This window comes from Labrus bergylta, chromosome 19 (genome assembly GCF_963930695.1).
Source record: "Labrus bergylta chromosome 19, fLabBer1.1, whole genome shotgun sequence".
In the NCBI taxonomy this organism is placed as follows: domain Eukaryota; kingdom Metazoa; phylum Chordata; class Actinopteri; order Labriformes; family Labridae; genus Labrus; species Labrus bergylta.
In genome coordinates, this window is record NC_089213.1 from 18,620,762 (window position 1) to 18,635,454 (window position 14,693).

Consider the following 14,693-nt stretch of genomic DNA (forward strand, 5'->3'; position numbering starts at 1 on the left):
CAGGATCCCATCAAACAAACAGCAGAGCATCATGAGTGAGTAATTGGGAGAGACTGCAGGGCCGAGCGTCAACACCAGGGGGAACGGAGCGACTTGGCGCCACCACGACATTTCAACATCTAACTCAGCAGCTGGTGATCAAACCAATCTGATACGCTTGGTAAACTCACTGCCTCCTTTTTTATTCCTCATTTTCTTCTCCCATTACCCTCCAAAGCATCTTGATTCACATCTCCATCACGGTTAAATGTGGATGATAGCCTGTTTGTCCCCCCCCCATTGTGAGTCACAGTTATAAAGATATGCTGTTGAGTGAGATGAAAAAAGTGTTTTTTAGGATTATTTTAAAACAACGATGCATTAAGAAAAACATTCTAAAGAAAAAAAAAGGCAAAGACACAAATCCAGGTGAATATTTTATTACCTTATCTTGACAATAAAACAGATACACTGTCTTCAGATCATTTCTCTGGTGCCAACAAATACAAAAATATTCATTCTTCTAATTACAATATAAGGCCGCTTGAGCTACAGCCAGCATTAATACACCAGACAGTGTTACATTCCAGCATTATTATTTGCACATATTACCTCTTAAATATCGACACTGGCTCAGAGTTAGGACACAGTGAAATCAGCCACTTTTCCAGGCTCAAGTGCTTCAACAGATCCTTGGAGTATTACAAGTTTACAGCTCAGGATGGTTGACATAAAAACCCTTTAATGACCTGCTAGACAGATATGATCCCTGGCTATCAATTTTACTACAGCTGCAGATTCCATATCACATTAGCATACAATATACTGCCAGCATAAAGATGGTGTTCTAGACATGTCTTGAATAACAAATGGCAATAGGGACAATGAATTACCCTTTATAATAACAGATTGGAAAACTTACACTACCCCCGAAAGGCTAAAGACATAAACTGATGGAAAGATTTAAAGCTGTCACTTCTTTTTAAGTATCGGATATCTTGAAGCAGCTTTTTCATGGTCTTAAATTCTGACAGGACAGGGCAGTTTGCCAGGGAACATGGAAATCTAGAAGCAACTATAGTCTATCAAGACCAAGAGCAAGAAACTGTTCACTAAGTACACTATTAACCCTTCTTGGCTCTATCCCCTGAAACAATCTTTCAATCCCCAAAGATCCGCTCTTCCTTTGGTTTGCACAATCAAGAACCAGAATTCTTCACAGACTGCTGGAATTTTAAAGCTCCAAATGAAGGCCATATTTAAAAGTTTTGATCTTATTTTAGCCCTTCAGGTGAGGATAAACAGTGCAGCTACTGCATGATGCTATTTTCAAATGCTATGGGTGGCAAATAAAGCACATTGTACTGTCCTGTATGTTTTGTTCCACGTGATTTCATGTGAACAGATGTCATTATGTAGCTGCAACATCACCTTTACACTATACTTTACTTTTTGTTGTAATTGGCAAATTTAGTGATCCAAATTCCACCGAGTCACAGCTATGGGGCTGGAAAAATTGTCTCTTTCCACCTCCCATTCATCTTATTGTGAGTGTACATACTAAATCAATAGCAAAAAATCTATATCAGTACGATCTTCTGCGGACATCAATTCCTAACAGAGCTCCTCTGGGGCCGATGAGCCAACAGCCTGTGAAGGTTAATGGTAAGAAAGAGGTCACAAATTGCTTCATTCAGTCTCCTCCAGTATCTCCTTCTGCTGTCAAAAACTGTACTCCTGTAGACTTCAATCCATAAATCAAATCTCAAGCCCACGAGTGCTCATGTGAGAAGGATTTGGCCGGCACAAGTCCAAAAAGATAAGTCCTTCTCTGCACACCTCTGACACCAGAGAGGAAGAGGTGCTGATAAAGAATTGGGAGAGGACCAGAAAATCAATCAGAGAGCCATCTGGCATCCCGGCACTCTGGAGACACCAACAACTGTCGCCGCCTCTGCTGTGTTTCCCTCGGCAACTCTGCATAGCCTGAGGGACAGCCACAAGTGACCACAGCTCGGAACAGAGGTATCTATAGTTGTCTGACTGATGGATGCAAACAGAGACAGTGTGCCCAAATCAGCCCACCAGAGCAATATACGAACACTCCAGGGAACACCTTGGTTGTTGCTCTCAGCAGGGGAGCATGCATAATATAAGTGTGCAGATGCTTTGACACAAATCTAATTCAGCTCTCTTTCAGTCGCTTTGTTTGCCAAAGTATACATTCAGCACAAAACGGGAGACGTTTTGTTTTTGTAAATCAGGCACTTTCCATGGCTTTCAAGGACAAGAAAGATGGGTAAAACTGTAGATCTTACTTTTACATATTTTGTGTGTAAGCTTTTGCAAATAACTTTTATCAAGTGACTACGTCCAAAATAAAGACTAAAGATGAGATCTGCCTCCATTGGAGAAAAAATGTTGTATAATAAAGAAAAAGCATCATATCCATATTTGACATCCTATGAATTGAATCCCTAAAAGATGGCTATGATCACATCATTCAAAGAGCATAAGAAGGAAAAAAATGTTACAAAAAGTGGTGCAAAACTTGCAGAATGTCCAATGTCATTTTACCTCGGTCACATTTACACTGAAATATGACTTCAATCGAGACTGGAGTTGCTGCTGTTATCAGTAGTTCTGTGATTAGGTTTTAGAGGTACTAGGTACTTGCATAATGCCTGTGATCTAAGGCTTTCTTATAAGTCACTGTGCGTAAGAAGAGCAAACACTGCTGAAATATTCTTTTCAAAACACCTAAAGATTTGTCCCACGTTCTCTTGACAAAGAGAGAACGCCTGCTGAAAGGAACGTTAGCCCCCTCTAGAGGAGAGCATGCAAACACAACGTGGCTCTTTTAATAACTGATGTCAGCCACTGAATGCAAAGATACACCTGTGTTTCAGTATCCCTCCAGGTGAAGGGCTCTTATTCTGAAAGGTTGCACCAGTGTGAAGGTACATGAAAAACATGAAAAAAAAATATTAGAAAGTACAATTTTGCAACTTCACACGGAAATTCATCAACGTCTTGATTAGAAAAAGTATACACATTCCTGTCACCCAGCAACAGCTTCCAAGAGAAAAACAATATCCCCCTTTACAAAGTACGTCATCAGTACAATAAACAGTATAATTTACTTTTGTTCCATTTCATCCAGCTGGCAAAAATTATGCAAAAGTTTTAGGTTTGGGATGGAAAACAGAAGTTCCCTCCTCCTTTTAGAAAAAGTAAAAAAGAAAAAAAAAAAAAAGTAGATATTCAATCCCCTAAATTCCTCCTCAGGATATTGACCCGGAATGAAAAATATATCTGTGTATGTTTTCTGCATTACTCCCGATATGATCTATGCTCAAAGACCCACTTTTGGTAAGGACTGTCAGAGCAGGGCAGGAGCGAAGGGAATCGTTTCTCCTCCTTTTTGTTTTCCACTGCCTGGACACACTTTTGGCTCGCTACATGGTAAAGAACTCCGTCCTGGAAACAGAAGGGAAAAAATACAGGATAAAGAAATGGGATATCATTTTATTGGAATATAGTGGTAACATGTTTCTTATACCCTCAGATTTACAACAAGTAATTGAAAATAGGAGTAATGTGGGTTATACAATACAGTTCTAAAGTGACATACGACAGCTCAGTTTAGTGATATTATCGTTAGGTTTCATTTGGCCTGGATAAAAATTGTCTTTTCTTGTATTAAAGGTCACTTTACCTCCCTCCTCCGTTTTTTCTTGCCCTTGTTGGACCTATTCTGTCCCTCTTGGGTCCATTTACATTTAGATAGTGTGGCAGACATTAGTGTGGTGTGACTACACTGAACACATGCTAAGAAACCTGCAGCACTGAGTGGAGAATACCCAGCTTTCTAATTCTCTGGGATTTACATTTTGGTATGAGGAAGGTGTGACATGAATGCTCTGAAGATTCCCCCGTAGCCATGGTGATTGACGTCTAAATCAATAATCCAAAGGTGTGTGGTTTCTTTGTTTAAGTGAGTTTCAGTATAATTATATATGCATTACTTTTCATGGAGAAGGAGGAGATACAGACACAAGCCCTTTTCAGACTGCTTTTTTTTGCAGTTACCAGCTCAGCTGTCATCACGTCTTAGTACATTCATATTGATTCCGCCATGGCGTAATATCGGTGTCCCAGTCTGTTACTACTGAAGACGGTACAGAGGGGGATCACTTTTTCCACCCATAACGCCTTTGCGACATTCAGATTGAAGGCAAAATGTCACAGGGGTGTAAATATGGCAGCTTGAAACAGCAGTCTGAATAGGTCTACAGATACAGAAGTATATATATACACATGTATGAAGCTGGCTCTTTAGTTTTGTCTGTGATCAACAGATGCAGCTTAAGATATAAAACCAGAAAGGGCTCCTTACCGGTCGGAGGACAAATTTGTGGTCTACAGGTACAGGTTTCCCCTTTTTTTTACAAAGCTGCATCGTCAGGTAGGCGCTAACGTTGTCTCCCACAACGCACCCACCAGGCTCGATTGTGTTGAAGTGAAGCTCACCATCCGTCTCAGAGTATTCAAAGAACTGCAGGAGAACACAAAAAGACAAGTCTTTACTGTTAGTTAATTTATTGAAATCTACTATTTGAACAGAAGACAGCCATTTAAGTCACTGACGGAGACTCAGTGCATGCATATGTATGCATGCATATGTGTGACTCAGAGGGAAAAAAAGATATGCAGCATCAAAGCAAAAGGACACAGTGTTCTAAGAGATTGTGTGAGAATGTTTGTGCACACCCACACACACACAAACACACAGGCTGCTGATGTGTGTGCAGACTATAAATGAAAGTGTAAGGTGAATATCTTTTTTTCTGCTACATGCAGAACAATCCCTGAAGGCCTGCAACACAAACACTGCTGAGCCAACTTCCTTCAGAGACAACATCAGTGTGCGACCACAGAGGGCCGCTGGACTAACAGTGGTACATTTCACAGCGCTTTCCGTCAACCACAGAGTGTAAAGGTGATGAAAACACACTCCTTTGTATCAACAAGGCAAGCGGATAAGTTTGCAAACTGGGGAAGTTGAACAAGTCCATTGTTCCCCAAATTGTAAGATTACAATTGTAAGATTGTGGTATAATGTGAACTAAGATGATTGTATTACTTTGAATGAGTTGAGATGTTGAAGGAATCTAATGAGTAAAAAAGAGGAGGGAAGAGTAAGAATTACAATGAGGCTTGTGACTCTCACAGTAATTAAGAGAATGTTGAAGGAATCGCAGGATAATTTATGATACGATAGGATACAGTGCGACAGTTATTCTGCAATGTATACTGCAAGACAATCATCTGATTACACATCACGATATCCGATTAACTGGATAATACAAAAGGTCCCTACAAAGTCAAATTGCAGGATTCATGTGTTTATATACTGCAATTTGGTGTCACTTTAACCTCTTATCAATCTTCATCTCTTCATTTCGTATCACTGTTGCCTGGCATTATGGTGCGTTCCATTTCATCTCGGAAGTCGGACATTTTTTGCAAGTTCTACCTGTAGACATGGTGTCACGCTATTTTCGTATGCAAACTATCACGCAGTGCGTTGTTATCATCAGGTATAAAGTGTCAAGTATTATCATCAAGTATTAGCTAACAAAACAAAGGTACTCCATGTTGCTTCTCTAACTTGCAAATGGAAGGCGTCATTCCCAGCTCTGAGATCTGAGGTAAACTGTCTTCTTTAATCCATGCTGTCAACTTTTTCTTAGGCCTGATAACTTCTGTTCACGCTCCCCTCATTCAGTTCATTAGCAGCACCTTGAGGAGTAATGGAGTGGTGTCGCAGTGGGTAAAACTGTGTATTCCGTATTTGGTACCCATGACAACAATATATTGCATTATCAATATTTTGTTCCAACCCTTGTATTGCTGCAGGCAAGTCTTTTTAATCCAAAGGGATATAAAAGAAATGATGTTCATTTGTAATCAAACTTCATCAAAAGCTCAATGTAGCTCTTGTTCATTTTGTTTACACCTGAGGTAAAGGTATTTAAACAAGTCTACATGTGGTCAAGTCTTTAATGGGTTCTTTACCGCAAGCATACAGCATATATAATTATTATTTTATTGTAAACTTAAAAAAGAGGTGAAAGTATTTGAAGCTGATAAAAAAAATCAATTAAACATGTTAATGCACATGACAACAAGCTGAAGGGACATAAAGACACTTTTTGTGGCTCACAGACCAACTTCCATTACCTGGTTCTGACCCATGCCATGACACAAGTAAAGGGTGACCCTCCCGCCAAACGTTTCCTTGTCTTCATCATGGTTATAGTCGAAACAGTAGTCTGCCATGCCTTGACTCTTCAGCTAAAAAGGTGACAATAACACATCAGGTATTGATAACGGTAACCTTACAGAAGCTGCATTGGTGATTGTAATAACGTCTATCTGCGTCTCACAACTATCATCATCACAGTCATCACGACAAACTATAACTAAGATGTAGGGCCCGACCGATGTGGGACTTCTCGGACAGATACTCATGATAATGAGTCCACTGGAAAGTAGCTGGACATTTACACGCATCACCGCTTGACACTCTGGAGAGTGATAATGCTTGTTGTAATCCATATAGCGCACGCTGCTGGTGAAAGAGAACTGCTAAAGTAGTACAATGATACTCAAATGAAATGCTTTTTGACTGTTGAATAAATCTAGTAATATGGTAACATAGCTAAGATAAAATTAGCCTAACCGATAATCACTGGATATGCTATTATCGGCCAATATTATTGGCTGGCCGATTAATCAGTCGGGCTCTACTAAAATGTGTTCTTACCATGCCATACATGCCGGGGCGATCCTCTGGGACGTTAATATCGGGATAAATATTTTCTAGATACCACTTGAAGCTCTTACAGCCGAGCCTCTCCTTGAGCTTCAACCGCTCGGTCACGTCTCCAAAGGTCTCCTAGAAACAAAGACCACAAATTCAATTTCCCCCTTTTTCATTTTAATTCCTGCTTTCAACCTTATACCCCTGAATTAAAACAGAAATTGTGATAAAGTTACCCGATAAAACTTTTAACCAAAGCATCTTATAGTATTAAGGTATAATCAATGAAATACCCTGTGTGTGTGGAGGCTCTTGACACACAGCTGCAGTGTATTCTTGCATGAAGTGGTTCACAATAGCACCATCTGTAGGTGTCCCATATACACATATATATATATACACACACATACATATATATATATATATATATATATAGTGTACACAACCACATTCCCAATAGCACACCACTCCTTCATCCTCATCAGAAAAGATCAAGAGGATAAACCTTGGTATCTAATACGTGTCAATGCTTGTGCATTGGACAAATTGCAAATAATACATGTGTGAAATTACTTTTTAGTTACACTCACACACCGAAGTGATAATAGTTTGTGAGTTAAATGTCAGAGAGTGTCTCCAGTTTGACTTGGTGGGGCCCTTCCCTGCTGGAGAACAGGCTTATCAACATTAAAGGATGATTGATGCTGGTAGCTTGACTTGGACGCAGCCTTAATTGGCCATCATTGTTTTTTTCTGTGACGAGAGGGATAATCTGTTAATGGGAAGGACCCATAATGACCAGTAATGTAGGTCCCTTGTGCCACTACACTATAGGAGGCAGGCTAAGGAAAAAAACAACCAGCACAGGAGTAACTAGAAGTCCAACTACAATTCCTGTAAATTGATAAATGAGGTCACAAAAAGTGCTTAAGGGGCAACTAAAGGCCATCTGAGGTGCACAAATGGCTAGAAAGGATCAATATCTTTATAAGGTGGTATCCATGAGGCTTTTGGGAGATGAGGTTGGGGTGCCATGGCAAGGTTGGCAGTGCTGCCTCCTCTCATGGAGAGAGAGTGCCACCAGATCTGTGCTTAGAGAGCTTCTCCTCTTAACTACACTGTCACACAACAGCACAGCTCCCTCTCCATGAACACACATCCACACAAAGGCAGGGCACCCCATAGGTTAGCACAGCCTTCAGCCTGTCGAGGACAGGTGGGTGACACCCGTTGGCAGCGATTAACACGGAAAGGTGGTAATCACACACCGGAACGCCCTGACACCCATCACCTCGGGTGTCTGATGCTCATGTATCCCAAGCGTCACTTAATCAGGGGAGCTTTTACATCACAGCGGGGGTGCAGTCAGTTTGTATATGTGTGTAGTTTGTGTGAGTATTTTGTGCATCTGTGTGTGTGGGTGTTTGTATGTGTATGACCAAGTTTCTACATTGTGTGAAATAAGCGAGTAATCAGTCTTACAGTTTCGGTGATGACTGCAGCTGTGGGAAAAAATCCGCTGCCTTCAAAATACTTTTTAAAGGAACACATCATGCAGCCATTATTTGCTGTAAGATGTTTCTTGGTTGTGTTTAATCATTGTGACACACACCAACACACATTATTTTTAATGACTCACCAGTCGTGCATGGGTGTTCCGATGGTAGTAGAGCTCTTTGTATTCATCCATCCAGACCTCTGCAGCTCTCACACTGTTTGCCAGAGCTTTGCTTCTGGAGTAAGGGGCCTTTTTAGGGAACACATGACCCACATGGGAGCACGGGTGGACCTCCAAGCTGCCTCCACACTGCCAAATCTAAAAGACATAAATAAAAAAAACACAACCACGAGATTTTGGTCAGCCTTAGTCATGATTCAATCACTTACTTGGGCAAAACAAAGCACAGCTTTGTTGTTTGACCTTGGAAATAGAAAAGTTTGTTTTTGACAGAAAATATTTCTGGTTCTTTCCGTATGGGAATTTCCTGTTGGGATTTTATAATTCTTTAGTTCAATTAAAGCATCAGGATCTTTGCCATTTTTTCCCACTGGTTGTTTGGATATAATTATTTCTCTGGTTGGTTTTCCAAGTGAATAAGGAGGTGTCAGTTAATGTGGTTCTTGATGAATGTGAAACAGATCTTTTAGCCTTTAAGTGCTGTGTGTTGTGGTGCAAAAATACAAATTGCATAGTTGTCCTAAAGCTTGGGCCTTACACATGCAGGATACATGAAACAAAACACTTAAAAGACACATTATTTACCCTGAAGGAAAATTCCAGGTTTTCTCCTCCCCACACCTCCATCCCTGTGTCGTAGGTCCCCAGGTAATGGAAGTAATTTTTTTTTATAGCAAACAGGCCACCTGCCATAGTAGGAGACCTGAAAAAAAAAATGTGGATTTCATCTTATAAATGAGGACTTACTCCTGATGAGATAAATAATCAATCTATTTCTATTCTGTGAAGTTAATCCACAAAATGTTAAATGTCCCACATACACACATACACACACACCTGATGACATCAACAGGGGAACGACGGCGTTTCTGTTCATTCTCGGGCACAGTGTGCCAGGTAAAGACCAACCGCCAATCAAATCCCCCGATCTGAGGTTCACCAGAGTTCCCTAAGTACTCAAAGGTGTTCCAGTGGATCACATCAATGACAGGACACACCACAGCCGATGGATCCTCTTTGATCCTGGAGAAGAAAGGACAACAAAGAAACGCATAATAAAAATCATTTCAGCTTTTCCTGCTGCACTCGCTCCAAAGATATTTAGCCTGGGTCAGATTGACAAGCACTCCTTCAGCAGGGCTGGTAGACATTCATTGCCTCACACAGTGACACTTCAGCTAGGCTAAAAAGACAAGGTCACACTTTGGGAAAAATACTCAGACTAAGAGTCCTTAAACTCTGCACATAATGAATCTCTAACCTGTGGAGCAGCGGCTCTAACCAGCCTTCATGACATTCGCAGTGACAGTCCAGGAAGGTCAGCACGTCACCCTCAGTAATAGAAGCCCCGAGCAACCGGGCCCGCACCAACCCCTCCCTCTTGGTTGCTCGGATGAGACGCACCTTTTTCAGACCTGAGAGGTACCGTTCCAACGGCTCCTTTAGATGAGCTGCGCAGAATTTCAGAAGAAGAAAAATCAACCAGAATAAAATGTTATGTGATTAAAGTGTTACTTTCTATGTTTGCTCATGAAGGTTATGTTTGTATTGTGAATTATTGTTTCTCACAATCACTGCTAAGATACAAGACATTAAAGAAAGGAAAGTTGATCGTACACAATTGCTGCATTTTGATCATCCATTGAGTTTCTGGTTGTTTTACTAACACAGCAGTGCTTCTTGCATGATTTTTTATTATACAGCGAGTCATGCTAAAACATCTCCTTATTTAGAGGCTCTTAAAGCTCATCAGCTCCATTTGATGATGCTTTCATTAACAAAACATCTTGATTTAACAAATCTGTGACAATGTCTGTTTTCCTCTAAAATATTAAGAATACTGTCAGGTTTTTTTCTTTTTGTTCTCACTGCCTCCTCCCCTATCACACCAAATGATGCAATCTACAGCCAGGATATAATTGCTGGATATACTTGTAAACCACTATGTTAACGCAGCCAGTGTTACGGCAGAGGGCGAGGTAGGCATTGCCTCATTTTTAGGGTTATGAGCCAAAAAGTTTCAGAACAACTCCCTTCAGTTTTCTCAGCTACATTTATTCAGAATATATTTGATCTCACTTTAGTTAATTTGAAACTTGATGCCCCATTTTAAGCATGTTTTATGACTCCTCTTTTTTATTTCCCATCCATGCAATGTACTGTTATTAATTATTATTCTACATGATGCAAAAGGCTTGTATTTTCAGTGCGAGTCTATTTGGATGACTATTACATTTCCCTTTATCTACATCTTAGATTTACAACCCGTCACTCCCTGTCCGTCTCTCTCTGACTCACCTAATTGCAAACATGTCAGTCTCTCCTCCCTTCTTTCTATCTGACTGCCATCTGCCTTCGTGTGCCTCCTTGTGTGTCAACCTCTCTGTCCATCCTGACTGTCAATCTGCAGAGTCCACCTGCCTACACATCCCTTCTGCCTGTCCATCAGTCTGTCCTTCTCACTGTTCTTAAATCCCTCTGTGCCCATGGATACCTCTGTCGCTATAGTCGTCCACCAGCACCACCTCCTTCAGCAGGATGTCAGGCGACATCTCCAGCACGCTATGGACTGTCCTCAGCAGGGTGGACCAGGCCTCGTTGTAGAAGGTGATGACCACAGAGGTTGTCGGCAGAGAGCGGTAGTCATACTTCAGATCCTTGCAGCTGCAATGTAAGGACATGTTTATCCTTCGTGTGATCTGCTCTTCATGAGTGCACCTGACCAGCGCATTAAGAAGCTGGATACTGCCTGCAGACTTTCACATTATCCGTCACTAGTTTATGCATATCTGTGTGAATATGCGTGTAAAAAACTAAAACAGTAAGGCCTGTCCGCTCCCACGTTGCACAGATGTGTATCTTCACAGTTAAGCCAGAAGAAGGAACAAAATGTTTAAATATGCTGCCCCTGGTTCCCGGGATAATGTGCAAAAGGAGGGGCGCTGGTGGCCTAGTGGTTAGGTTGCGAGGCCCATGTACAGACGCTGCACTCCTCAAGGTTTCAGTCTAACTTGTGGCTCCTTTCATTCATGTCATTCTTCACTCTATCTCACTCTCAGGTGTTCGACTCTATCCACTGTCATTTCTAAATAAATCTTTAAAAAAAATAAAAATGTACAAAAGACCTAAAACTGTCACAACTGACTACTATGGGGGAATTTAAATCATTACTCTGGGCTTGTTCAGTTAAAGCGTGCAACGGTTGTTATTTTCTATTTGCATTGTTCCTTGTTTTTCCTGTAACAATGTTCATGCTACACTTAAGGCCAGCAAGTGCAGGAGCTTATGGAGACAAAGAGAGGAGGTGAGACTGGTTTTAACCTGCACATTGATGATTCAACCTTGTTTGACTAAGCAAATTCTGTGCAAGGTAAAACAGTAAGAAGTGAACACAGTAGAAGACTTTCTGATGTGGCAAAAAAAAAAAAAAAAAAAAGGTTGTGCAGCATATTAATTGTTAGAAGCCTATACATTGAAGGACACAATGCTATGTGGGTTTGGATTATAGCAGCACCCCCCTTCAGTGACATGTTAGAGGATAGTAAGAGTTTCCTTGGTTGACATTTAGCTCATACTTACAGTGGGTTCCATATTTCAGGCAGCCTGCGGTGCAGTGAGAGTTTATCACTAACATAAATGTTAATCTGATGCTTGCTGATGCTTTCCTCCTCTTCTTTTTTCGCCTCTCCTTTCAGATTGAGTTTGACGGCTCTCCCCAGCTCCCCCAGGCTGTTTGAATCCAGGGGAGGCTTCTGGTAGACGGGTTTCTTGAGCTCATCATCTCCCGCCTCTCTTTCTGTGGGGGCCTCCCGTTCATGTGTGACGCTCACGTCCCCGGAGCTGTGTTTGGAGAGTATGAGGTATCCCACTAAAGTCACTCCAAAGATGAAATACACGAGCTTGGGCTGGCTCCTTCTACCACAAATTGCCATCGTGTCGCTTTCCCTCCTCGGCAGAAGAAGAAGAAGAAGAAAAAAAAAAAAGGGTTAAGGTTTCAAAGCCAAGGTTGCACTCTGTTGAAACCTCACGCTGAAGAAATGACCCTTCCGGTTTCACAAGCCTGCTCACGTTTCCGTTTGATGACTTTTACTCTTCTCATACTTCACGGAGTAGCCTACGTCTCCTGATTGCCACCTGGTTTTTCACATGATGGTCTAATTACGAAATGTTTGAGTTTTGCCTACCACGACGACAGTGGGAATAACGCTAGGACACTCCTCCTCCTTTGCCTGCTGGACTCTTTCCAACAGTTCTTTTAAGTGTGAACAGATTAACACCTGTGGATTACTTTTGCCAGCGGATTAACACTCGATAGCTCACTAATACGACCCGACTTCACCTGGATTCACCCGCACGAAGGAAATCTAATCTAGGTCACATTAGTCGGTCCAGCTTTTCCAAAAGCTTTTCAGCGTAAAAAAAAAGAAGTAATGTTGTAGTAATGTCAACTCTTCGTCGTGTTTCTAATGCGAGTTGTCGGTATTACTTCTCGCCGCTGTGACTGATATCAAGAGTTTACCTCCGGCCCGTTACAACTTCTTCTGAAGTTTTATCCTGCTATCAAGTCAGCAGAGGTGAAGCCGCACTTCCGGTTTACGCAGTAAAATGTTCCAGTCTGATTAAAATATTTAAAGTCTTTGTACTAGCACTCGTGTTCACGTGGTTTCTCTGGTTTGTTTTGGTCAAAATGTCCCTTTTCGTGTTGTTACCAGTAAAATATAAAAACATTAAACTTTAAATTAAATGGGAAATAGTTTAACCGGATGTGGAATGTATACAGTCAAGTAGCTTGACACACTAGAAGTATAATTCGATGTTTGTGTGGCCGCAGGTTAATCTCTTTAGAAATGACACACCTACCTGCCGGAGTTAATAAATCACGAACTCTCCGTTGATTGGAAGTTCGCGCTTTCTTTCTGAGTATAGCACACGGAAAGATAATTTGTTGACATTTTCCGGGTATGAGACAGACAGAAGTGAAAACATATCCGCCATGACAACAGAGCAAGAGTCTCCTCATTAAAATACGTTTTGAGAAATCATTTTGAAATTCCTCGAAGCTTTTCACAAGCACAAATATTATAGGCCGATCATGTTGTACTCATTTTAAACTATGCAGACTGTTATACACCAACTCTCACATTATTTATCTTTAAGCATTGATGTAGCCTAAATGTAAATATCGGTTAGTCATCTTAATAAAATCAGTGTAACTTACATTTTTCTATACACTCCATAGATAATTGCAGTCCCACAACTTATAAGAGGGTCATTTTAACTGGACTAAAACATATACCAACAATCCATTTATATTTTCTATGATGAAGTGACTGACTTTACAAGAGATGGAAATGAGCTAGTGAGCTAAATCTGGTACAAAGCATCTCTTCTCTTCTGAAACTCATGGTTTTTTTTTTTTTGTACACTGTCCCTGATTCAAATAAACTTAACCTTAACCTTATTCATGTGCAGTCCGGTTGTCCCTCATATGAAACTGATAGGAAGACTCTTGTCACCAAATATGACATGTGACACAAAATGTATGTTATAGCAAATTAAAACACTAAATAATTAAAGCAATTATTCAAGGCGAGAAGGTAATCTGAGTGGCATAGTGTTTGATTGAGCACCCATATTGTGAAATCCACAAAGAGACGTGGGAAGGCAACAAGTCAGCCTGAGTGTTGTAATATACCATGCTAGACTAAGCTTGTCGTGTCTTGTCAAGGACACAATATTAATGTGAATGCATGAGGGCATTTTCATTCACGACTGGATGATGGATAACTTTTTCCATGTAACAGATATTGGGTTGGAAATCAAACAATAGGGAGCAGCATGTGCACCTTTGGGCTATAATATCCTTCTAGCGTTAGTGTAATTCAAGTGTAAAACTAAGTTAACAGGGAAAGACACACTTATGCCACTTTCGCAATTGCACTCCACTCCTGAAATTTCACAAACTGTTCGGGCTGTGCTGCAAACAGGGAATATAAATCTGAAAAATTTGACCCAAACATTTTCCTGCCAGCATCTATTTAAAATTCTCCAAGGAGTCAGGGTGAGCTGGTGTGTGAACACAGCAGGATATATTTAGGAAAATAGAAGAAATAAAAGGATCATTGATAGGACTGTTCTGTTATGTTAAACATCATAATCACGATGATTTTTTATTGACATTGAGATCCTGATTATTAAACATGATTA

The 14,693-nt window shown here is 40.7% G+C and overlaps 1 protein-coding gene across 1 annotated transcript; it reads right to left on the reverse strand.

The window, feature by feature from the left end:
- Nucleotides 1-403: 403 nt before the first annotated feature.
- galnt12 (UDP-N-acetyl-alpha-D-galactosamine:polypeptide N-acetylgalactosaminyltransferase 12) lies at nucleotides 404-13,359 on the reverse strand. Its single transcript, XM_029276951.2, has 11 exons — nucleotides 12,671-13,359; nucleotides 12,066-12,431; nucleotides 10,981-11,150; nucleotides 9,748-9,937; nucleotides 9,324-9,509; nucleotides 9,072-9,189; nucleotides 8,448-8,624; nucleotides 6,812-6,943; nucleotides 6,226-6,339; nucleotides 4,379-4,537; nucleotides 404-3,459 (listed from the first exon to the last, which is right to left on the reverse strand). Exons 2-11 carry the CDS (start codon nucleotides 12,416-12,418, stop codon nucleotides 3,313-3,315), a joined length of 1,746 nt encoding a protein of 581 aa, XP_029132784.1. The 5' UTR covers nucleotides 12,419-12,431; nucleotides 12,671-13,359; the 3' UTR covers nucleotides 404-3,312.
- Between the last annotated feature and the right edge of the window lie 1,334 nt (nucleotides 13,360-14,693).